This window comes from Lucilia cuprina, chromosome 3 (assembly GCF_022045245.1).
Source record: "Lucilia cuprina isolate Lc7/37 chromosome 3, ASM2204524v1, whole genome shotgun sequence".
Taxonomy (NCBI): domain Eukaryota; kingdom Metazoa; phylum Arthropoda; class Insecta; order Diptera; family Calliphoridae; genus Lucilia; species Lucilia cuprina.
In genome coordinates, this window is record NC_060951.1 from 55412017 (window position 1) to 55439048 (window position 27032).

General features: G+C 30.3%; 2 protein-coding genes and 1 long non-coding RNA gene across 4 annotated transcripts; all 3 read right to left on the reverse strand.

Moving 5' to 3' along the window:
• Positions 1 to 4157: 4157 nt before the first annotated feature.
• LOC111677868 (odorant receptor 94a-like) lies at positions 4158 to 5410 on the reverse strand. The gene is made up of 3 exons (XM_046947110.1): positions 4714 to 5410; positions 4285 to 4651; positions 4158 to 4214 (listed from the first exon to the last, which is right to left on the reverse strand). Exons 1-3 carry the CDS (start codon positions 5322 to 5324, stop codon positions 4158 to 4160), a joined length of 1035 nt encoding a protein of 344 aa, XP_046803066.1. The 5' UTR covers positions 5325 to 5410.
• A 2045-nt stretch (positions 5411 to 7455) lies between these two features.
• Positions 7456 to 25739, reverse strand: LOC111677856 (proteoglycan 4). Of its 2 annotated transcripts, none has more exons than XM_046946065.1 (6): positions 25407 to 25739; positions 24191 to 24627; positions 8966 to 10488; positions 8753 to 8902; positions 8073 to 8684; positions 7456 to 8012 (listed from the first exon to the last, which is right to left on the reverse strand). In XM_046946065.1, the coding sequence occupies exons 2-6, from the start codon at positions 24202 to 24204 to the stop codon at positions 7816 to 7818; spliced, it is 2496 nt and encodes an 831-aa protein (XP_046802021.1). In that variant the 5' UTR covers positions 24205 to 24627; positions 25407 to 25739; the 3' UTR covers positions 7456 to 7815. The 2 variants fall into 2 exon arrangements, with proteins under 2 accessions (XP_046802021.1, XP_046802020.1); XM_046946064.1 differs by having other exon boundaries at positions 25331 to 25739.
• On the reverse strand, positions 13532 to 16611 carry LOC111688819. The gene is made up of 2 exons (XR_006940197.1): positions 14120 to 16611; positions 13532 to 14052 (listed from the first exon to the last, which is right to left on the reverse strand). It is a non-coding gene; the product is annotated as an uncharacterized LOC111688819 (long non-coding RNA).
• Positions 25740 to 27032: the final 1293 nt, after the last annotated feature.

The window sequence follows — 27032 nt, forward strand, 5'->3', positions numbered from 1 at the left end:
ATATTCTTCATCAATTACTTTTCTCCCCGCAGTGATTTCAAGTGTTGTTTATTGTTCGACGTCATAGAGATTTTTACGCCTTCGAAAATTTGGTACCGTCATAAAATTTTCAAGTGGTTATTAAGTAAAATCTTGTTTTTTGTAGGCCAAGCTTTAAGAAATGCATTGTTTTCAATTGTTGCAGTTGCATGTACACTGAGAGGAAAATATGATCATGAAATGCTTCCAATATCTTAGAAGTTAGAGATGTAGTGTTAGGCCGAAGGTCGAACATCGATTCGAAGCGCAAGTATTGACGAAAGAGTTTGCTATCTATCTATCTATCTATCTATCTATCTATCTATCTATCTATCTATCTATCTATCTATCTATCTATCTATCTATCTATCTATCTATCTATCTATCTATCTATCTATCTATCTATCTATCTATCTATCTATCTATCTATCTATCTATCTATCTATCTATCTATCTATCTATCTATCTATCTATCTATCTATCTATCTATCTATCTATCTATCTATCTATCTATCTATCTATCTATCTAACAAATTTTAAAAATCTTCTTCGTTTCGATAAATATAGATCTATCTATCAAATTTTAAAAATCTTCTTCGTTTCGATAATTATTAAAACGGCTTCGACGATAAGTAACCAGCACCCAGCATTTTTGAAAACTATTTTAACTAATCTTTTCTCACAGTGTAAGACACATCTATTGTAAGCTGTTGCACATTTTCAATGGCCATATAAACAACCATTTTATTATGATGTCGCCCCGTATCTATTGTTTTCTCAAGTGGTTCTTTATTTTACTTGCAACTATTTATTCCCTTAAGTTGGATTTGTATTGCTCTGGCCCAGCACAAAAATAAGGTTAAGAAAAACAACAATTCATACTAACAGGCAATAAAACAATGCTAACAATACAATTGTTTAATTGTTGTTGGAGTGTCCTTTTTTCTATATTACTGCTGGCTGACTGGTGTTTAAAATGTGTTATACCTAGAAACAGATTAAAACAAGGCGAAGAGCATAAAATTCACATACACACACGCACACATATAGATTTGTTTTTGTTGCGGTATCCTAGAAGAAATGCTAAAACAAGTTAAAGTAATAGATACTTGTATGTGTATGTTGCATGCATTAGATCATGATCATTTGCAGCCACTTGAAAAATTATTTTCTTTTCTCTATTTTTCCTTAATTTTGCATGTCACTGACACCCACTCGACAGCACAGCATGCTGCATGCAACATTTAGGCTGTGCTTAAAAAAAGGTGTGCGTGTGTGTGCACAAATGCCTATCACATTTGGGCGAATTAACTAAAGGTGGAAATTCTAACAAATTTGGAAAATCTTATTTTAATATTAATGAAATGCTCATTGACATCCAATTGAAATTTGTATGGAATTTTTGAGCAATTATTTTTGTCGACTTTAATCTCCTGATGAAATTGGAAAATTTGCAAAATTAATTTCAGTAAGCAATGAATAATTTTGGAATTTCCTTTTAGAGTCAAAGTGGTTATTGATTTTATTGTATTTTTTTGGATTTTCCCCTTATTACAAAAGTGGAAAATATTAAAACAAGGCTGTCAACAATACAATATTTACATACATTAATTAGTTTTTATTATTATTATTATTTGTTAAGAGTGTTTCTTTTTTAGGAGGTGTTAGTACAGAGAGATAGAGTTGTTCTCACGCTAGTTGTAAAGAATATTCTGTGGATTTTGGGAAAACCCCCCAACAAATTTACAAAAGATAATAAACGTTTAGTATTTAGCTAATAGGAGGGATTTGTAGTTGTATAATAACTTTATGTACAAATTGGAAGTACAAAAGAAAGATTTTAAATTTTTACGTACATATGCATCTTTTTTGATCTTAGTCCAATGGAACATTTTTTTAATCTATAAAACTAGATCTCTCTTTATAGAAAAACGTTTTTTTGATTTGCTTAACTTTGAAAATTTCACAAACTTTTGAAGTTTATATTAAAACTAAAATTTTGAGTTAATAATAACACCATAACATTTTTCAATAACTTGAAATTGTATAAATGATCGTTGTATAACAGTAAACTTAGTCAAGTCAAAAACCTTAGAATTGAAGCTTTTGTGCTTTCATTTGTAAAAATATCATGTTAATAACAGTGTTTGTGCTTAAGAAACTAAATATTCAAATATATACTTGTGAGTGCCTCAACTCCATTCCAAACATCATATACTACTCATCATCCATATTAAGTAATAAATTAAAACAATTAAGAAATTACAGTCGGGCGAGGTCGACCATATAATACCATATACTTGTTTTGCAGCTTTTTGTCCAGATACGGCTGGTTCAGTTATATGGGGGCTAGGTGATATTAGGGAACGATGTTAACCATTTTCAATAGGTTTTGTCTACGGTTTCAAATTTCATTCAATTATCCCCAAATTGCGTTTACAAGCCCTATTCGGGGGTTAAGTAAAATAATTGATCGATCTTAATTAATAATTTTCAATAGTTTTTGTCCCTGGGGCAATAGAAGATCATGTACCAAATTTCATTGAATTATCTTCAAAATTACCACCTGTAGTTTGATAACAAGATTTAAATAGACGGACATAGATAAATCGACTCAGAAAATGATTCTGGGGCGATTGGTATACTATAAGGTGGGTATTGGACTAATATTATTGTGCGTTACAAACATCCCCACAGAAAATTTTCAGAGTACTCGGAATTGTAACCAATGTTGTGTGCTTTACTTTGTGTTAATTATAATTTGATTTACTTGTATATAAAATCTGAATATGAAGTTTAAATTTTTAATAATTTTTTTTCTGCATTACATTTTAATATACGAGTGATTAACATTGTATATGAGAACAGAAAATTATAATATAAAAAAAAATCAAGTGTGCTGTAATTTAATCAACAAAAAATTGTTCATTTATCGAAAAATATTTTTTGGATCAACATTTTTTCAATGTTTAGATGAATTTTAAGCAAAATTTGTTGCTTAATATTAGGATCATGATCTAGTAATGATTGGAATGGCCTTATGCTTATGAATGAATTTGTAGAAACATGTATTTGGGTAGCATTTTTTAAAAAACATACATATTTAGATACTTCTTAATACACATGTATTTTAAATAGAAAGTTGTTGTAGATATTTTTTGATATACTTGTGTTCCAGCTAGGAAGGTGCTGTAGAAACAATTTTACTTACTAGGTATATCGGGAAGAATGTAGGAATAGCTACTTTTCCATACACAAGTATATTATCAAAAAAGTATAATCTACACACAATATCGCAAACCAAGTATATCAGTTAGTGTGTCATTTTCAAGCGGCCATACCCTGTGTACCAGAGTGTGTGTAAGTTTGTAAGCACTTTCGAATACAAAATAAGCAACACAATATCAATGTAGTAAGCTATAAATTTTCTGTTGGGATCAGTACAATCTACTAAAGTGGTGTAGGGTATAAAAACTGTAAGAATTAATTGTGGGCTGGAAATAAAAATAAAAAATTTAAATGATGAATTACTAAAAAAATGGTAAGCCGACTTCCGAAATGGCATTAGTTTTTTTTGACAACAGGTTGCTACAAGTATTGTGTGAATATTAAAATTAGTTTAAGATTTAATGGCGACATTTCTGACCAGTTGTTTGCAAGACGAGGCGATAATGTGGTCAATTTATTGGGGGTAATAGCAGGACAAAAATCTATGAATTCATAACCATATTATACTGGACCAATGACAAATAAATTTACTCGATCTTCTTTGAAATTAAAGATACATACTCAAACACGTGCAAAACAAACTAAAACACATACAAAATTTGAGCCAGAAATGGATCGTATACAATCGGTCCACATGATCATGTTTTACTTAACATCAGAGTGATTATTTCCCCTTTAAACTTGAGATTTAATTGAATTATTACCCAACAACTTTTTAATTAACATCATACTTTATTAGTGATCGTGGTGCTGTAACAGTAAATATAAAGCTTTTTTTATAACATTATGTTAATAACAGTGTTTGTGTGGATTATACCTACTGTAAATATTCCAACTTATGTAAGTGATTTTAAAAGTGTTAAAAAATTCTATGCGTAAATAATCATCAACCAACTTCATCCAAACATCACTTACTCAATATCCATATTGAGTATTAAAGCAAAAAAACTATAAGCATTATTCATGGTCTAAAAATAATTAGAAAAAAATAAATAAATATAAAATATACAATAACTAAGTGTAATGAATTGCTATAACCTTTGCATAAATTGGTAAGCCGACTTCAAAAAAGTTACCAGCTTTTATGACTACAGGTTTCTGCAGAGATTGCATGTACATTAAAATTAATTTACGATTAAACGGTGACATCTCCGGCCAGTTGCAATTGTAAAGACTATTTGTAAGACGTGACGATTCTATGGTCAATTTATTGGCGTAATAGCAGGGCAAAAATATTTGTAGATTCATTGCCATAGCATATTGGATCAATGATAGAAATGTGACTGGATCTTCTATGAAATTAAAGTTTGTCAAACGATATAGACTAAAACACAATACAAAAGCGCTTAATAAAATTTGAGCGAAGATCGGATAGGATACAATACTTTCACATGATTTGGACATGCTGTAAATAAAATGAAATTACCAGTTCTATGCTCTCAACAAGCATCAAAGTGTCTGTATTACCTTTTCAATTTAAGATGACATTTTATTATTGTCAACAGCTTTTTGGTTACAACTGAATTTATTTCATCTTTCCTGTTGCCCAAATTCTCCAAACGCATTGCTATCAATTTAAAGTACAAAGCCAAATGCTGCATCATATAGCACAGAAGCATGTCCGAGGTACAATTGGAAAGACATGTCAACGGCATGGCAAACAATTCATAAAAGTAAGCATACCAATAATTTGACGGATGTTTCCAATTAAATGGTGTCCAGTAGAGAAATGGCAACTCGTAGCTGTTGAGAAATAGTACAGCTGTGAATGAAAAACACAACACACTCACGCTGCATGTTATATAAAGGAATGCCACGATACCAAAAAATTTAATCTTACGCTGCCACATGAAATATTCTTGTGTTGTATACAACTTCAACATTGCATTTTGTTGCCATTCATTAAACAGGGATTTAATCAATGCATCATGATACCATATACTAAGTATCTTCACCACTAGTGCCGTTTCCGTGAAGACCATGTAAAGGACATCAGTTGCTTCATATATATCCGAACTAAATATAACTTCCAACCACATAAGGGTGGTGTATGTGAATGTCAGCGGTATGTGTATCATCAATTTGTAATAAATTGGTGGAATTTTTGCTAGCTTAAAGTGCAGCTTCTTGTTTGTTAATATACCAATGGTGGTCAAAATCTTAATAATTATACGCGATTTTTCTAAGGTATTATACGCCATTGCTGAATGTTAATAGTACACAGTGTTATTAAGCCATTTTTTTGGAATTCAGTTTAATTTATAGGTCAAGAGAAAAGAACTCTTTATACAGTGGTTTAGGAACGATTTAATTATTTTATATTTACTTGTTTCATTTTTGTTATTCGAAATCTGTCCATCACACTTACAATAACAGTAGCTCAAGTTTATATGTTTTGAAGAACTCGGACAAGTCTGTTCCTGATATTTCAGTCTGCTATCTTGTATGGAGCCAATCACATAAATGATCTTTTTTCGACTATTTTACTTCTTCTTAATAAAAAACATTTGCAATACATCTTACGTAGGTAAAGAATACATACTAACTTCAGTCTGAGATTGATATTTGTAGAAGACACTTCTAGAAAACTATTAACCAGCTATGAAAGTCCTGATAATGATGTGGATACTAACTATACCTCTTAAAGAGGAGATTGTGACGGTCATTAATATCCTGAAAAATGGAATAACGGGCTGATATGACAGTATTCCGCCACAAAGTTTAAGTGATCCAGAAACTTTCACTCGATTACTGAAATTTTGAATTTTGAAACGTTTTTATAATATAGTTCTTTGAAAAACTACTGAAACATTGGAAGACCAGCTTTATATAACACAGGCTAGCCTTTGTGTTCACAGATCATGAATAGATTAGATCAATGCGATCAAGATTATAAATTCGACATAGTATTTCGAAGATGTTATTTGCTAATATTCTAAGGAAATTGTATCATGGCGCTAGTTACTCCGTGAAGCATAACGAAGAACTTATCGAACATTTTCACTCTATTAGTTTCGTCAAACTAGGATGCGTGTTATCACTAATTATGTTCATAATTGTTCATGACATTATATTAAAGACTGCTCATCAAAGACATTCTGGTATTAACTGGTGAACTTGATATTGCGCTCTCTACGTACTGACATGTCGAAATGCAGAAGAAACTTATCGATATAGCTAATATGGTGATCTGTCAGAACTTGGATGTCCAACAATGGTCGGTTTGATCACCCAAAGAAAAATTAATTCCTAAGAACTTTAATGGAGTCCTCAAGGTTCCACAAGGAAGATGTCGTCCTAAGATCACCTAGATAAAAACAGTATAAGGAGAATCTGGCAATTTGTTTACCGAATAAAAATCTATTTCTATAAATGGAATTCTTTTAATGCCCTTGTGCCCTGGAATCTAAATCAGTTCTACTGGGGCTGAGAGTAAATGTAACTGATAGTACATGCAAGGTGATTGATATAAAACTGTCTTAATTCTCAGATGTATTGATGGCATAAATGTAAGACTAACAGTGCATAACTATGGTGATTCAGAGTACACCAAGCTCACCTGAGAAAATTTCCGAGCGAATATCTTTAACTATTTTTCAATGATCTAAGATCGTCTAAGTAGTATAAAAACGCTAATATTATGAAGGATTAAATCATATCATTTGAAGAATGGTGTCATGATCAATGCAATCATACTTCAGAAAAGAGTATAAGTTGCTTATATTTGTTTCCGAAAATTACAAACAATTTAACCACTGTTGCAACAATTAAAAAGCAATCATTGAATAACTTGATAATCAATCATTGGCACTTCTGCTTTTGGCAATTATTGACACTTGGATTACGAAAAGGCTTTATAAATAACTTATAAACCTTTATTAGAAGTGACCACCCTTGCAATTAACCTTTTTCCCGCAATTAAATCGTTATCTTTTATTTTATAAATTTTTATACATATTTTTATTGTTTAATTATCAAAAGTATCTTTTATAACAAATAAAAAAGAAAATTACATTTATATCGCAATATTTTTACATAAGGATTTTGTTTGTTTGTATTTCGTACCTAATTTAAGAAACTTAAAGTAAAATTTTTTTTAATTATATTTTAAATCAAAACATTTATATTAAAAAATAAAAAAAGAAAATACATAGAAGAAAATCTAATTTCATACATTTAAGATTTTTGTGTTTTTTTTTTTTTTTTTTGGGGTTTACCTAAGTGTTTTTTTCTTGTTCTTACATTGAAACCACTTTCATTCACTTGTGGTTCGTTACAAAAGAAACTACAGACTACCGGAATAACATTAAAATTCACAAATCAAAATATTCAAAATGAAAAGTATATAAACAATATAATAATATAAAACGAAAAAAATAAAATAATTAATTTACATACAAATACAAGGATAAAAGGGAGCATATAAAGTATTTATTACTAAATAGAAAAGAGTTATTTGTTTATCTTTTATGAGTATTAAAGATACATTTATGAGCATTAAATTGCTTTTGAGTACTCAAATAGGAGGCAGAAAAGGGCAAAGGAGGTGTGTGTAAAGAATTAAATTTTTTACAATAATGTTCCTGGTTTTCTTAAGGGCAATCGCCTTCTTTGACCTAAAAGTCCTAAACCACGTGCTTGTTTGGTGGTGGTTTCTGTTTCTTCTGTTGTCTCATCCTTAGCTTCATCCTGAGCTGTGGCAGAGTCTTCCTTGGACTCGGATTCTTCTCCAGAAGCGGATGGTGCTTCTTCAACGGGGGCAGCTTCTGCGGAATGAACATTGTTAAAAACTAAACTCTGGAACATTTTTTGTTCAGTGCTCTTACCTGTTGTTGAAGGTCCTACTTTGAGGCGTCTGTTGGCAAGCAGAGGATTAACTTTGCGTGGTGCTACTGGCGCAGGAGCTACTTTTGGTTTGTTATCAGTCTTATGAATACCACCTAAACGTGGACGATTCTTCAAGCGGTTCAAGCCACCAACATTGGCGGATGCTGGTTCTTCAGCTGGTTTTTCAGCAGCTTCTCCACCTTCTCCTTTAACATCATTGTGATGTGAGCTATCGGCAGCTGAGTCATCAGACTCAGCAGCAGCTGGTGCTTCCGTAGTAGCACGACCGAGTTTGGCACGGCCTGGCAAACGTCCGGCACCAGCACGGTTTAGGTTGAAACGGGAAGGTCTGACGGGACCACTGTGACTGGGAGCAGGTGTGGAGGGTTTGTCATCTACGCTGTTGTCACTATCATTTACTTCTTCTTCGTTAGCTGGAGCTTTGGTAGTAGTAGTACGACTGCCACGACCACGAATGCTAAGTGTTGGACGTCCTCCTCTAAGAGAACGAGCGGTAGTGCTTGAAACGGCTTCTTCTTGGTTATCGTTAGAATCCTGGGCTGGAGCTTCAGTAGTAGTAGTACTGCCACGGAGATTGAAACGGTTGCGTGCTAAAGCAATAAATTTGTAAAGTTTTTAATACCTTTTTTAAAACTCAATGTGAATGTAGGAGACTTACGTCTGTTGCGTGAAAATCCTGAGCTAACGGGTTTAACGGCAACTTCTTCCTCTTGTTGAGGTTCTTCGTCAGCAGCAGCGGGAGCTGGAGCAGCTGTAGTTCTGGCACCAGGACGGTTACGGCCACCAATGGAAGGACGAGAGAAACGGTCTAAATGAGAGAAAAAAAAACAGTGTTAATAAAGCTCTAACAATGTTCATAAAATTTACTCACTCTTGCCAGTTTTGGGAGCTTCTGAAGGAGCTTCAGTTGTGGTGGTTGAGGGGCTGTTACTAGACTTAAGCTTGAAGCGGTTGCGACCATTTGAGCTACTGGCACCACGTCTGCCACCAAACAAAGAAGGAGCTGGTGTTGTGGTGGTGGTTGTTGTAGTGGTAGTAGTAGTGGTAGTTGGTTCTGGAGTAGTTGTAGTTGTGGTAGTGGTGGTAGTACTGCTGGGTTCTTCATCGACAATGGTGGTCAAAAGATCATCGCCATACATATCGGTGGTATCGGGTACAATGGTAGTGAAATCCATATCAGAGTCAGTGGTCATGTCCATGTTGTTGTTTTCATTGGTCAAGAGAGCATACAAATCTAAAGCAGCCTTTTCCATTGCAGGTGTAGTTTGTTCTACATCCTCATCAGGATCCATGGCAGCATCTTCTTCCTTTTCTTGAGCCTTAGCAGCCTCGGCTTCTTCGGCATCTTTAGCGGCAGCAGCAGCTTCTTGTTCAATGGTAATGGCAGACTTTGTATCATCAGAATTGCGAGAGCTCTTGGCTTGTTTTTCATCTGTATTGAAAGTTTCGCTATCTACCAATTCCAAACTGGGACGCTTGACACTGATTTTCTTTTTCTCGGCAGCAGAATCGGCTGAATCCAAGGCGGGAGTAGGAGGAACATCGGCAGTTTTACCACGGCTAGGGAAACGAGTATTTTGGGGTAAACGTTCAGCTTCAATATCTTCTTCAACATTGGAGGAACGGCCCTTGGCTTTGCCACTGACTAAACTATTATCGGCTGGTGTAGCAGCAGTACTGCGTTCAATGTTGGTGTAACGTGACTTGCCTCTGGTTTCGGCTTCTTCACCATCTTCGGCAACAGCTCCTTTAGGTTTAGCATCATCTTCTTCGTCTTCATAATAGTAGACATATTCGTATTCATAATCCTGGCCATTGGGACCCTTTTTAATTTCGATGCGTGATTTCTTATTGTTTTCGGTACCAGCGGTTTCCAAAGCGATAGCTTGATCAACAAAACCTACATTGACATCATCATCCTTTTCCAATTCAGTTTTTTTCATGGGAGCGGCTGTTGTTAGAACATTAACAGTTCCCTCTGTGGCCACATCATCTTCTTCATTTTCTTTGGCTTCGGCGGCAGCTTCTTTAGCTTCTTCAATTTTCTTTTCTTCAGCTTTAACGGCAGCATCTACCTCAGCTTTAATGATTTCCAATTCAGCCTCTTCAATGGCACGTTTGGCTTCTATACTCTTCATGACATCCTCATTGATGAGAGCACTTAGAATTGGATTTAGTTCAGGTTTCTCTTTGCTGGGCAAGAGATTCATGTTCTCTACATCATAGTGATTAATTTTGTGAGATGTTTGGAAAGCATCATCGCCCAAGGCTTCGGGACGCTTGTGAGATGTTTCAAACGATACTGAAGATTCAACACGAACTTCGGTGGGTATCACAGTAGAATCAATTGAGTTTTCGGCTAAAGTTAGACTTGCCACAAGGCAACAGAGGAATCTGCAAATGAAAGAGAAAAAGAGAGAGGAAATTATTAGAAGGGTGAAACAAATTTGCTGTAATAATGTTGGTTTGAATAAATGATGACTTCATGCCAAGGTCAGCAATTATCTCTTTTTTTTAAGTTGTAAAATTATTGCGCGATTTTAATTTTAAAAAGTTCGTGAGAATTAATCTTCAAGATTTGTTGCATATACAAATATATACTTAATTGTTTATTATGTCAGTCCTATTAGATTTAAAGAAACTACTTTGAAGTAAACATTTAAGATATATTAACTAAACTCCTCCGCATTGCAAAGTCATGAGTGTTTTTTAAATAAAAACCGCTTTTAAATGGTAATTTGCTCTTAAAGGTAGACTACTTCAATAACAGCATTTTTCTTAACAAATATATACAATATAATATGACAACAAGATATATATATGTATATGTATAGATTAAACATTTTTAACAATAATACGATCGATCTTACGTACTCTTTTGTTTGTGAGCTTTATGTCTTTTATAATTATTTTTTATTTCTTTTATAGCGTTAATTCTATTTCATTATATTGTCGTTATTTCTTTCAAATATGTATTTCTTTATGTTCATTTAATTTCTTAACAATTGTTTGAAATGTTTAGGCGCGCGCGCGCCCACATTTGGTTTCATATTGTTTTGGCGCTGCAAGTTTAGCGTTTGATTGTTACATTGCAGTCTGTGAAATGTTAGCTGCTCTTTGACTTGTTTTGTCTTTGTTGTTGAGGTTTTTGGTTTATATGTATGTATGTATGAGTCATGGCGTTGAAATGTTAAAATGTTATACCCATAATGATCGTGAATTATTTAAGGAAATGTTTTGTGGTAGAATTTTTGATGTAAACAATTTATTGTGAATTGTATACAAAGTTCGATAGAAAAAGTCGTTTTCAGGAAGTTTTTTGAACAACTCAGAAAATTTGCTTTTGTTTAGACTATAACGAAGACGGGTCCAGGATTTTGCTTCGATCAAATTGGTCTTTATAAGATTAAATAATATTTGCTCTGAAATTGATTGCTGGTTGAAAATTGCACCATTTATGCAGCTGCATGAAACATTCAACAACTGAATTTCTCAATCTTGAATCTCTCAAAGTTTTCGGCTCGAACTTGATAAGATCGAGCTTAGATAACACCCTGTTGAATTGCAATTAACGGATCGTCCTTTAACGAATCGAAAATGATCTTCGAATGTACCATAGAACAACTAGAAAACCGCTTTAACCAAAGTGCTCTAACACTGTCGTTTACTTAAAAGCGATCTTGTTCAGTATATGGTTACAATCATTAATATATAAGCACAATTCCCAATGGGTTAACTTTTATAACGATTGACAAACTAGGAAATTGTTTCCACTTTAAAAGTAATTAATGTTGCCTCTACAAAAAAAAAGAGGTTTTAATGTATTATTTCATGTTTACACATTTGTATAAAAACATGTTAAAAGTCATTGCATATTTTAACAATAAACTTTAAGTTGTTGAATTGTAATACTGGCCCATATTACAAATCTAAAAAAAAAACTGTTACATCTGATTAGGTTTTCGGTTATTGCCGGTTACTTATTATAAAGCGTTTTTTTTTACTAAAATCAAGGTGTAAAAGTTTCCTAATAGTAATATAATTATAAAAAAATTAATACACTAATTAAAAAACAAACAAATCTAATAGCAAACGAATTAACAAAAGGAATTGTTAAGAAATTTTGTATATTGTTATGTTATTAAGATTGATAGCCACTTGATAATGAAGCCATAATGGTGTTTTTCGGTATTTGAAAGATTTACAATGGTATAGAAATAATTAAGCAAATTAATATACAATACTAATTTAATAATTAATTTATACAATTTTATTTGAATTAAAATCGAAAAAAAATATCAGCTACTTGAAATATTGAAATAAATTAGAATGTTTGTATTTGTCAGTGCCAATTCTTACACACACTGTTGAATAAATTTTCAATATTTAGTTTTTAATTGTTGGGAAAGATTTGAATATTTTAAATGCCTCAAAGTATGCTGGGTGTTTTACGATGGTATAGAAATTTTGATCACGACTTGATCACAACTTCAGTTAGTGTCAATAAAGTTTTAACTGTTAGGTTAAGTTTAGATTGAAATAACAATTCTATTAATATTATATCATTAAGATAGGTCACTTCTGGATCTGTTGTGGGGATCTTTACATTTGAATTGGTTTGATACCACTCGACAATTTGAAGCAATATTCTGCGATCAAACAAATTCTGCGACGATCGCACTATTTTCTCAAAATAACTCTTTACTGCATACGCTGGTGTATGGTAACATGGTCGATCATGTCTTACTCACTTATTTCTTTTATACATTGTTAAACTTTAAAATTTAAAAAAATCCCAATATTAAAATAAAATTAAACAACTTCACCTTCTCAAGTGAAAAAAGACCAAAAATTAAAAAAAAAACTCACAAAAACTAATTAGTTCACATGCATGCACATTTATGTTTCTCTATGCTTGTATCTAGATATTTGTGTATGATGAAAGATGACACACATTTGAATGAAGAGGAGATTATTAATACATGATTTTTTTCTTTTCGTTTTTGCAAAGTCAAGTCAGGTTGCATTTTAAAATATCAACCAGTGTTGCTGGCAATTTGTGCCCCTATTATGGTTTACAACTCAACTTAGTTGAATTGAAATTTAAACAACTCAATTTTAAAACAACTTAACTTTTTTTTGGTATTAACAATTACAACTAATTTTGGTTGAAATTGTATTGATGTTGCCAACCTAAAAAGTGACAAATTGACAGATAATCAAACAGATGATAATATTGTGTAAAAAACATAAAACAATAAAATTGAATTTATATTGTTATTTTTTAATAAAGACTAAAATGGATACAAGTATTGATTTATTTTATAACGACATAAGTGATGATGATACTATTAATGTGCTACGTATAAGAAAAAGTCTCCGTGACTACTCCAATCCTTTGGAACTTCCGAGCGCCATGTAAGGAAATGTTCTTTTCATAGTTGAATAACTTTTTATAGATGTTTTTGTAGATTCTTACAGTATTTTCGTTTAAATAAGGAAGCCTTTTGCTTCCTTCTGAATGAACTAAATGATTATTTCAAAAAACCTGTCCGAGGTACCGCTATACCCCCTATATTGAAGCTATGTGCAACTCTCAGATTTCTGGCTGACGGGAGTTATCAAATAAGTTCTGGAAACGACTTTAATGTTGGATTGGCGCAGCCTACAATAAGTGTTGTTATGAAAGAAGTTTTAAATATCATCGAGCAGCGTGTTTGCGCGAAATGGATAAAAACTGAAATGTCTGAAGAAGATCAAAACGCCTCAAAACTGTGGTTTTATTCAAAAACTGGGTTTCCGGGAGTTTTGGGATGCATCAATGCAAATTCCTCCCACAATTCTTTATTTTTATTTTTGCTGCATCCAAACTGCGGTTTACCTCGACCTGTTTCGGGATGCTTCTCCATTAGTTCAACAAGTTTTTCAAACTGTTGTTTTGTTGTAACTCTGTTTTTTCTGCAAAAATCATTCGAAATTTCTTTTAAATAAAATATTTGAGGACAATTAAAAAAAAATTACTTACCCGCTTTCTATTTTTATTAATAATACATTTAAAACAACTGCTATTTTGGAGTTGTATTTTTTGACGTTTTTGTCAACCACACTAAAACAGGGTTGTAAACGATAATACCACAAAAAAGTTGTATTGTGATATAATTTCAACTTAAACATTTTTGACAGGTTAAGTTGTAATCGGTAATGACAAATAAAACAATTTCAACTAAAGTAGAGTTGAGTTGTAAACCATAATAGGGGCATTGATATGTTTGTGTAAATATGATACATGCAACAGCTAATTTGGCGAAAGGGTTTTTTATAGTTTGTTTGTTATTAAATGTTGCAGTATGCTGCTCTTGCTTGCTGCACACAACTACTGATGTTGTTTGTTTTTTTTTTACACAACACCTTCAAAAAAATGCAATACTCCAATAACAACAATATGTAGTTTGAGTAAAATTTAAACAAGTTGTACTGGTACTTGAAGTACAGCGGCAGCAGTAGTAGTTGTAGTACTAATACCGGTTTAGTTGCTATACGGTCACCTTAAAAAACAATTTTAATGCAAAAAACCACATAATTTTGTTGCCCCGTTAATAAGATTGTCTGTCTAAATGTCTATCTGTCTGTCTTTCTATCACTATGTTTATTATGGTTTAATACTTATTAAATAGAAAAAATAAAGAAACAACAAACTCCACTTTCAGTTAGAAGGTAAACCAGATAACTTAACAAATATAAAAAGAAACAAAACAAAAGTTAAACAACTTTAAGTAAACTAACTGGTAAGTAATTTAAGCAACCAACCAACTAAACAATCCGTCAGTTAGCCAGCCAGTCAGCCAGTCAGTTCACTGCAGCAACAAGTTAACTTGCAAAAGCTGCACACAACATCAGCAACAACAACAGCAGCAATAACGATCTAATGAAACAAGCAAGTTTTAACCAAAAGTTTTATACTTTTGAAATACGTACAACAGCAACAACAACAACACGAAAAAACCCGGTCTCTTTTTTTATTTTTCAACTTTTGCATTTTTCTGAGATGTCAATCTACTCAATTTTGCTGCTGCTGTTGCTTTGGCTCAGCAACATGTTCACTTTAATATTCAAGACAATATTCAGTTCAATAAATTTCTTTCTCTTAACAGATATCGGCCGTTAGCCTTGATTTTTATTTTATTGTTGAAATATTAATTTAACTTGTCCATTTGTTATAACATCGAGAGGGAGCCGCTTTTTTTTAATATTTATAAAAATGTGTATTTTATGTATAAAAGTTATTTTTTAATTTATTTATTTCTTTTTTCTTTTACTATTTTCTTTGTTGCTTTTAGTTATTGGCTGTCTTTATCTAAAGTAACTTTGGCATTTAAAAGAAAATGAAAATAAACAATGCGGATTGAAATTAAAATTGTGTTTTTTTATCATTAAATATCAGTTAATGTAGAGATCTTTGTTGGATCTTGTTAATAGTTATTAGGTGGGGGAAAAAGTAAAGAAGACAGAAAATATAGTAAAGGGCAAAAAAATGGCCAGTTGCCAGGAGGATTTTGTGGTTTAAACTTAAATTTGCGGGAAGTGTTAGTGGGGGTTAAAGGACTGATGTAAGGTAAGGTCAATATTTTGGGATAAACTCGGTGCTGTTGCCGAGTGGTTGAAAAAGTACCACTGTGGGATAGGGCTACAAGCCAGGTACTCACGTAAAGTACTTCGACATTCTTGTATAAGTCCCCAGCTAAATAAAGCGAAGTACTTCCAAAATAATAACATTTTTCGAATTACTTTAAGAATTACTTCTTAAGAATGACTTCAGAAGTAGTGAATGTGGAATCAAATAAAAAGGACATCTCTCCTATGATAAGCCTGTGTTTAAATTATCAATTCTTTAGGTATCTTTTAGTACATCCATGGAGTAAATTTTACTTCTTGACGCTTCTTTGGAAGTTATTTTTTGGCTGGGTCATTGTGTTTCAGCTCCTCATTTCATAGAGAGTAAAAATAGTAACTTATTGGTCCTTTAGTTTTCTGTGACAACGATTTCCCGATTATCTATTTCTGATTTTAGAATTATGTCGGAAATAGTATCTTTTGATTGCAACATATTTGTTAGTTCACAATCGGTGTTGTACAGTTGTATCGTAGTATGTCGTAATTTTTTATTATTGAATTGTTTTTGTTTAAAAAAATTTTATTTGAAAAATTTTTATGACATACAACGTTACAATGATACGACATCGATTGTGAATTGGACAATTGTATATGTATGAGTCATTGTCTCTCAATTTTTTTTTTACTATCGACAGTCTTATCTGTAATGAATGATCTTTATTATCACTATTATTTTCATTGATAAGTAAAATTAAGTGTATAAACTGAACAGACATTAAACAACTTGGAGAAGATCAAGAGACTTAAAGCATCGGCTAAATTTTCGGGTTAAAAATGTTGTTAAATTATCATTCCGCTTTGGATAAACTTTGCTTTGACCTGGTTCACACTAGGAAACTTTTTTTGGGAAACTTTTGATTTTGTGTGTAAGAGAAAGAGAACGAAATATCAACCATCTCTTTCTCTCACACACAAAATCAAAAGTTTCTCAACAAAAGTTTCCCAGTGTGAACCAGGTCTTTGTATATCAACTTATTTTAAGTTTTAAGATCTAAAAACTCTTATCATTGTCGGATCTAGGTATCGAGCATGTCTCAGAAAGAATAACTTTTTAAGTCTTAATGACATGAAGACTTAAAAAAGTTACATTTTAAGAAGTTTTTGAACACTAAATAACTATTGCCCCTCTCCAATATTTTTAACAGAACATGAACAAGTTTTGTTGTTAGCGTTAAGATCACATGCTCTTAATAGGCAAACTACTAGCAAAGACTTGAAAGTAATTAAATAAACACTATATAAAAAAATATTAAATCAAAACAACAGCAACAACTTCAGTTAATTTAACACAACAATGTGCATGATCGATTTTTAAGCCTGAGTAGCTAAACAGACATACAGGCAGACGGACGCACGGACGAAAAAACACAGACAAGATCACAAAAACAAAAGCAAACTATTGAACACTTATTTACTATAAAAACGTCTTAATAATTGAATGTGCAACATTGAGTGCAACCGTTTTTTTAATTTCATTCTTCTTGCTTTTCTTCCATGTCTGGGCAGCATCTTGAAAAGAGTTTTATAAAGATTTTTTTTAAATCTTTCATGAAACGAAATATGAATGCAAATTATAAGGCATGTAATAGCTTTAGTTTTGTTGTATGTGTAAACGATTTTTTGTGTATATAGTGCAATCACTTGTAATGGTAAATTAAGTATTTCTCCAACTATTTCAACGCATCCATTAAATACATACATACACACACACATACATGCCATCCACAACTGATAAACGATGCACAAAGGAATACATATATACAACTTGATGAAAGACAAATAAATGTAGCAATAGTAGTTGCAACAACAACAACAACAAACTGAAAATAAACGTTTATTTCAAGGACGTTGTTGTATAATTAATCCTGTGTTGCAGCAAATGCAACAACTGCTGGAGGTCAACTGCATTTTAAAGAAAGAAACTGGTTGAGCGATTACAATCGTATTTGCGATACCACTCTCATTTTTAGTTTCATGCGAAATCTGTATATGTTTCGTTCGATAACTTTGTATTATTGTCTCTAGTAACTTTTTTGGGTTACGCAATACATACGTTGGTTACTGATGAAATGGAAATTAATGGAAATTGAAACTGAATTTTAAGCCAAGAAAACAAGTTCTTCTCTGTTTTAAAATGTGTAAATAACTACACACTTTATGTTAAGTTAATCTAAATTCTTGTTTTTGACATCTACATAACTAGATTTCATTTTTAAGGTTTGGCTTTAGTTCTTTAAGATAGTAGATGTTAAATCTGGATAAACCTTCATTTTTTTGTTTGTTTGCTAAATGTTAAATAATTTATTGTGATGTCATTTGATTACTTAGTAAAATTTTTAGCATATCTTTCCTGTTAGCATTAATTTCTTTAAATAGAAGATTATTTATTGTTGCTATATAAGACATTCTTTATTAACATACTGGTTTAATTTAAAATAATTAAACTACTTTAAAATCAAAGCGGAAAACTAATAAAATTTTTGTTCCTTTTTATTATCCATAATTATTTGATGCTTTTTTTTAAATAAAAAAATACACATATTATTAGCATATTAAATGTGTTTAATAGCTGCTATTTAAAAAATGTCATGCTTAAACAAGTTTCATATTGATTTAATTATAATATCAATTTCATTTATTTATACAAAAAAAAAAAACATTTAAATATCATTAAATTTTTACTCATTAGATAGTCATACAATAAATCTTTTTTACTGGAATTTGAAAAAAAACGTATCTGTAAGTTAATTAAAATATTAATGGTTAATGAGTTTGTATACTTTTTAATAGTTTTTCATACAATACAATTTAAAAAATCGTGTTGAAATTATTGTTTATTAATTTTTTTTTATTTTTAATTAGAATAATCGTTTTGTTGGAAAAATCAAAAATAACTTCCGAAACATGTTTCGCCAGGACTATTACATTTCATATACAAATGTATATGCATGTATTATTTAAAAAAGTTTTTAAACAATTGCAATCGATAAATTCGATTTTGTTAATAATGAAATTTGAACTTTTATACTTTCTGGGTACATTGCTCATCGTGCTCATCTGTCTCTCTACCTCTCAGCCTATAGCTGATCTAAAGTAAAGATAACATATGTGAAACTCTGTGCAATTATTGATTTAAAACAGCGAAAGGTAGAGAGTACAAAAATGGTTCTCTGACTGGTTTCTGTTTGCTTTTTTAAACATGTGTGAGCAGATGGAATTTTGTAAACATTGAACTGCTGTTCCATGAAAAACCAACTATTGTGAATGAATTGTTCACAACAAGTTCACGATATCAATTTTCTCTTCGAGGGAAATGAAAATTTCAAGGGAACAACATTTTTCCTACCAGGGAAATAAAAATTTCAAGGGAACCAAATTTTTACTTCTATTGGCGACAGGGGTGTATGATTGCATCTCGTTATACAATTGAAACTAACCATTTTACTAGAGAACAAGGACTAGTGAATTGATGCGATATTAGAATTTGCCCAATTAGAGTTACGAATGAATGCTTAACGAAATAACAAGATATTCTCAAATGATGTTATTTTGAATGATCAAGAATTTTTACACAAAGATTCTCAATCTTTTTTTGGTACAGTTCGAAATTCAATGGTACCAATGAATGAACCATTTTACAATTTTAAACACAAAACAAAGTTTAAAGAACTACTGAGTTCGGTAAAAATTTATACTAAACTTCGAAAGATTATATTGTCAAGTATCCTTGTAGATACTACTACCAGTCAACGACAAAGATAGTACTTTTGAGAATTATTTTTTATCCGCTTGTTTTTCTATTCTGTTAAGTTCTTGGATCTTGAGATTAGTCTCCATCCTCTAAAATATAGAGACTAGTCTAAGACTAGACGGTGAATATTATTATGAATAAGTACATTGCCTAATGAACCTACTTATTGAAACATATATAAATATTGATTAGTTTACTGACATCAGTGATTCTCAAAATTTTTCGAGAATAATCCGGGAACTTTTGTATTTATTTGTCTAAAGTTAAAATTATTTTTCTTATAAAAGTATTAGATCTTTCTCTTATAAACAATTTTGTAAAGGAATTATCAAAAGTTCAAATTCTTGAAATTTTCACGAATATTCTAAGATCTTTATTAAAATTGATTAATATATGTATTGTAATGGTATGCTTTTAGGCGTTCGTAATAAATTGAGTTTTTATCGTAGATTCCTTGAGAAGTTTATATGTGATATCGTCAGTATCCATAAATAATTTGATTTTCATTTGTTTGGATACAGATTTGCACAAGGTGAGCAGTTCTCTAGAATCTGTGAAAGATTCATGAGGATCACTTCTACAAGTTATGTTTGTATTTAAAATAGCATTGGCACCAGAGGATCAGCTATTTTTGTATAATGATACAACAAAGACTCAACTGTTGCTACAATTTAATTCATAAATCTTTTTCAACTGGCGACTATGAATGTGAATGTTGCTACTGACCACTAGGGGTCTACAAACCGCCCTTTTTTGGACTCGATATTAACATAAATATAAAAATTACACACATTTATCAATTAACTCCAAAATAATTAAAAAAAAATTCAGTAAAAAATATGCCTTCAATTTTAAACTAAATTGGATTCTTTTCGCTTCTTTGGAAGTCAAGAAACACCACTTCTACCACATAAGGTAAACAATTTCACTTTGTGCTACTTTTGTAGTTTGAATAATTGTTATTATTTTGGAAATACTTCGTTTTATTTTTGCTGGATATAAAGACTATGTAGTTGATCGCTTTGTGGATCAATTTCGATCATTATAAACAATTGATTCCGTATTTGACTTTAATTGCCATTGTTTTATTATTTTGGGGAACTCGTAGAGTGTTGGTATAGACCCCTCGAGATCACTTTGGAAATACTTAGAACAAGCTGGCATTTACATAAGAGAGAGAAAAAGATGAAAATCGGGTTAACATAGAGCAAATAGTTTTGTATTGATACTAAGACCTCCAGCGGTCTTTGAGGTAGGGTAAAACATCATGATCAGTTACATTCATATAATACAAATTCCTACATGATTATGTTCAATCATTACAAAACATTGCTACAGTAAATGCCTTAAATTAGCAACAACAATTATTATATAACTTTTTTAGCAAATACATCTAAAGTTATTTCTTTTTTTCTCTTTTTCAAACCTAAGATCTTTAATCATAAATTAAACGATGCATTAAGTTGAACACATTCCCTCATTGAACACTTGTGTGTGTGTGTTTCTTAGCACCCATTGCAATGAGTCTTAAAGTTAAAGCGAAAAATTATTTATTATGTCATAAAAAAATAAAATAAAAAACTTTAGTAATCACAACTAACAGTGTAAAATAGTAGCAGCACTGAAAAAACTAACAGTTTATTATCTTTTAAATTTGCTGGCTAATTTAGTAGCTGTTGTTGGTATTTCTCAGTTTTTGGTTTGTTTTTACTTCGTTTTAATTGCCAAAGACACATAATTTAATTAGTATTGTATTAAAGATTTAAGTTAAACATTTAAACAATAAAAGATTAAAGAAAAACATAATGTGTTTTTGTTTTATATGCACATATAAGTAGTTTGGAGGGAGCTTATAAAAAACTAAGTTTTTTCATAATTTTCTTGGTTTGGCAAACTTTGTTTTCCTCACTTTTCCTTAGCAAGAAGATGTGCTGTTTATTTTTTTACAATTTGGCAAAAGTAAAACAAATTACATTTCATTGGCAATAAATGAAATATAAAAAAATATGTATTAAAAGCAACATAAATTCAACACTTGAGTGCACCTGAACCAAAAAATACAAAAGATGAACGATGAATCTGTTTTTTTTATACTTTTTACTATTTTGTTATAATTTTTTAGCTTTTTGTCGATGTTTTGGGTTTTTTTGATGAAAACTTATTGTTATAAAAGTTTTTCTTCTACTAAGTTTTCAAAATGGCAACTATTTTCTTTGTGTTTGCCATATTGGCGGATGAATGTGTTAAAGAGAAATGAATTCGCAGGGAATGTAAGAAAAACCAATACATTTTTGGAGGAATTAATTAATAGTTTATTGCATTTAGTAAAATTTTTTTCTTTTGCTAAAAGATGTATTAATTATCTATTAGTTTAAAATACCCAGTTGGAAATTTTTAAATCTTATTTTATTAAAATATTTTATAGTTTTCAATTTGATTAATTTATTTAAATTATATATTAATTTTCCATTTTTTTTAAACTATTCCGAATCTTTACTGTAGATTTGAATCTCTATTAATCTTTTTAATACAGAGTTTTGTTAAAATACATATAAAAAATAAAAATTCAAAATTAAATTCAATGAATTTTATGATTATAGCATACTTTTAGGTGTTTGTATTAAAAAGCTTATTCAATCGTATTGATTTTGAAATTTTCTAAATTTTTTGGGAATAAATGGTGGATTTTCTAAATTTTTAGGTTTTCAAGAATATTCCGAGAACTTTTATATTTATTTTGTATTGATTGAAATTTTTATTATTTATGAATGTTATTTTATATAAATTTTTGCAAAGCAGTCTATCATAAATCAAAATTTAAAAATTTTCGAGAATATTCCAAAATTTTTGTTAAATATTCATAAATATTTTAAGAAAGCGACATTCTGTAAGTTATATCTACTAATAAGTATTCTTTTCGAAAAAAGACCGACGATTCAACTGATATTGAGATAGTTTTTAGAATTTTTCGAAAACTTCCCGGAATATTCTTGAGAAAGAATGTTTCATAAGAAGAAAATTCAAAATTGTTCGGGAATATTTTCGAATTTTCATTTCTTCAGGTATTTATGGTAAAAAAAAACAATAACCACTACTTTTTTAGCTATTAAGGAAATGACTATGATGGATTTTACTTTATGTTCTCTTATTTTCAAGAATATTCCAAGAACTTTTATTATTTTTTGTATTGACTGAAATTATAATTATATATCAAGATTTATATTATTATTTTATATACAATTTTACAAAAAATATTTAATAAATTGAAATAAAAAAAAATTAAAGAATATTCTAAGAGTTTAGTTATATTTCATGAATATATTTTAAGAAAGTGGAATACTTTAAGATATATTTACTGATATGAACTCTATTACCATAACAATGTAGATGTATGTACAATTTTCAAGTTTCTAAGAATATTCCAGGAACTTTTGTCTTCTAGTTCTCGTAATATTCTTAAAAACATCGAAATATATACATATTTTCAAAAAAGTACTTTAAATGATTAGATAATTTTGAATTAAATTGCAGAATGATTTAATGTGTTAGATTATTCTGTGAAAGAGAATATCAACTCGAAAATAGGTCTTCTGTTTCACGATATACTTCAGAAATTTAGCAAATCACGCTGATCTAAGAACATGTATATATATTTTATAAATAGGTTAAATGTGAGTCTAAAAAAGTACATAAATTTTAAATAGTTCAGTCCATACGTGATCTATAGTTATGAAAACGATTATATTATAGATTTAACAGTCGTTTAACATCTGTTATCACTGGGGGTATTTAGAGTTAATGTTTCAGGTTCAACAGTACTCTTGGCTGGAGATTTTAAACGCTCGGTTCCAAACATTAAGAACCCCAGGCGGCACTTAGTTGATTATTTAAAAGTTTAAATATTTTTTCAAATGTATGTATATATACATATGTGAAAGAGTAATGTTTGGAGGTTGTGAATAATGTTTCTGTGAAAGAGAACTTGACCGCCATAACCCTGTTGCTGTATCTGAATTTAGCCGACAGATGGCATCATAGTTTTAAATATAATTATCAAAAGAGATTATTATTACGTAAAGAAAGATTTAGGGTTAGTTACAGAGGCCGAGCTCAGATAATTTTGTATATTTGTAAATATGTATTATAAATCCAAGAGATCGAAGAAAATGATAAACTAGTCACCCATTCCATTAAAATTCGATAGCAAAAATACGCTACTTTTCTCAGATTTTTTTGTCACTTTTCTTGAAATTTGAAATCTAATTTGCTTTCAAGACCTTGACGAAGAAGAAAATAAAACAAGGTCCATGAAATTCTTATGGGGTTTTAAAAACTATAATACATATACAGGCCTATTCTGAATAAAGAGTTTGTTCCCTCTCCTATATATAAAGCATGTAAATCCCGGGGAAATATTGTTAATAATTGGTCTAACAATATTTACTAAAAGTTTAAAAAAGTTTGTATTACGATCGAACAAGATCAGCAGTGTTTTAATGAAAATTAAATAAATTAAAATTCTTAAAATTTTTGCATAAAATTTGATTTAAATTTAAAGAATATAAGTTTTTAAAAATCACTTAAAAATAAAGTTCCAATTGGGTATTTTAGTTCAGTTTTTTCATTAATTTTTTCTTAAATTTAATTTTTTTTAAATACTGTGTTCACACTTACATTTTAAATAACATTTTGTTAAAATCTATTTATTTGTGCTCTTTTTTAAAAACTATTTTATAGAGATTTATATTTTCTTTTATTTTTTTATTATACGTTTGTATACAAAGGAAGTTATTCAATTTGTAGTACTTTCACTTTAAACTATTGCCAGTAATTAACGTCAAATGTTTTTCAAATAATTTTTTTTATAAGCCAGACGTTACGATTTTCTCACAAAATAAAAATCTTTTTTTTCTTTTCTTTAAATTTACAAAATCGATTTTTTTACTTTTTATTTTAAAATATAAATATTTTTGCACTTTAACGTTAACTACGCGTTGTTAAACGTTATTATTTTTTTTTTTGCTATAGACTCTGGAGAATAGAGTTGCGCTTGCTTGGCAAGTCACTTTCGATTTCTTTGCCAGCCGAACGAGAAATGGCAAAATGATGAGCTTTTTAAATATCGAAAACCGATTTTATTAAAAAAATAAGAAATACGAAATATATAAAATGAATAAAAAAATGTTTATAATGTATACAAAACTAAGAAACAAACTACTGCATCCGTTAACGACGAGTAACCACCGCAATACCACTTTAAAACAAATTCACAAACCACAAGCGACGAGATCACGACAATCACACCGTTACACGTTACACTCACTAATACTACGCCCGAAAGCCACTACCAACTAACACACACTCAGGGACGCAAAAAATCCAGTACTTCCAAGACAAACCACCAACACACTAACATAACAAAAAAAAAAAACAGTCCAACACCAGCTTAAGTTTTTGAGCGCATGAACTACGTTTTGTACTTTTAAAGCTGAAGATAGTTTTATGATTTTTTTAAATATTTTTTTTTTTATTTTTGTAATTTTTTAATAATAAATTTTTATTGAAAATATTAAGTATTTTTTGGCGAACGGCATTCAAAAGGCCAGGCCAGACTGCTTTGGACCGATCGTTGAAAATAAATAAACTTTGAAATTTGACCAACAACAGCAGCAACAGTTGAAGTAAATAAATAATAATAAAAATTAGCAATTGTATTAGTTGTAGTTGTAAAGTAGTCTTAACCGGTCGTAGAATATGATTATGAAATATTTATTTACAAAATTCCACTGTAATGTAATAAACGAATGATCTAACCAAACTGCGAATTAATAAACCGATCAAGTCAACAGCAACACCACCACCAACCACCATAAGCTTTAAATTGACCAACAATTCGCTCTAACTCAATGATCTTTTCAATGGAATGCAGATCAACTTGTAATTTCATTTAAGCAATAACTTGTCATAGCAAATATTGCATTATTATAAAACAAATATTTTTTTACGAAAAATTTTAATTAATTATTGTCACTGTTGTTATTTTTTTTTAAATTTAAATTTTCTATCTCTCTGGATTAGTGTTCAAAATTCATAAATTTTTTAATTTATCAAATTAATATTTTTAAAATATTTTTTTTTCCAAAGTATCGTTTAAAATTATTAATATTTTTTAAGTGCGCACGCGCCCGTTTGTTTTCTCGTCTACAACACGTTTGGAGTACAAATTATAGGAAAATGTTTGTTGAATGTTAAAAATGTCATGCTTTATGTTTGTGGTTTTGTTGCTTCTAAGACGTATGCATGTATTTTATGCCGTTTGTTGCAAGAAATGTTTAATGTATAAGAAAACAAAAACAAAAAAAAGATATACAAATAATAATGCTCATATTATATGGTTGAGTGATTTTTTTTTAAATTTCTGAGTTTCCAAACAGTTAATATTGGAGGGTCAGGTTTTTGAAAAGAAAAATGTTTTAAATTTAAAGTTAAATTTATGGAAAATCTATGAAATATTAACATTTTAGTGAAAATTTTTGGTGAATATTTAATTTTTTTGTAAAAAAAAAAAAAAAAAATCTTAATCCGATCTTAACAAAAGTTGGTAGAGAGATTTTGGCTCATACAAAACTTATTTAAGTCGAATTTCATAGCTGTATTCTCATTTCTGGGCCAGTAATAAAAGTTAAAGTAATTTTCTAAAGGGGACATTAGGGGGGTAGGGCCGGTTATAGACCGATCCTCACAAATGTTTGTAAAGAGATTTTGGCTGATACAATTATTGACCGATCCTTATAGAATATCATTAAGAGATTAACGTTTGCATAAGACTTATTACTGTAGAATTTTATCGTTATACTGGTATTTTTAAAACAGCTATGACTGTAAAAACTGTTTTTCGGTGGCCACTTGAATGGATGCTATGTGAAAACGTGGACCGATACCAAACAAACCTTATCAAAAAAAAAAAAAAGAAAAATAAAAAAAAACTATATTTATGCAAAATTTTAACAGACGGACGGAAAGGATTAGATCATCTAGAATCTAAAAATGACTTAGAATATATACATATATTATTATGGGTCTTATGCTAATATTTCGATGTGTTACAAAACAAACTCTCCCCTCATTTTTTGTGATGGTGCGAATAAAAACTAGACTCTTTATTAAGAAGAAACCGAATATAAATCTAGAAAAATAAATGTGAAAGTTGAGGTTATTTGAGGAATATCCTTTAATATCGTTTTCGAAGAAGGTTCATAATTATTGGATCATTTCTAATAGATCGGGTACTTGTGATATTATGAAGAATATTCCAGTGATCGCGATTACAGTCTTCTCTGGAAAATATCTGGACATTATTTTATGAACTCGTGGGTTCGAATTGATTCCTGATATATTTTGCACAATCTTTGCTTTTGCAGTTCAAAACTAACGATGTTGCTACTAATCCTGGTCGAATAACTACAGTCCATATATTGTTAATAACATGTGTGTGTGTGTGTGTGTGAGTGCTAGT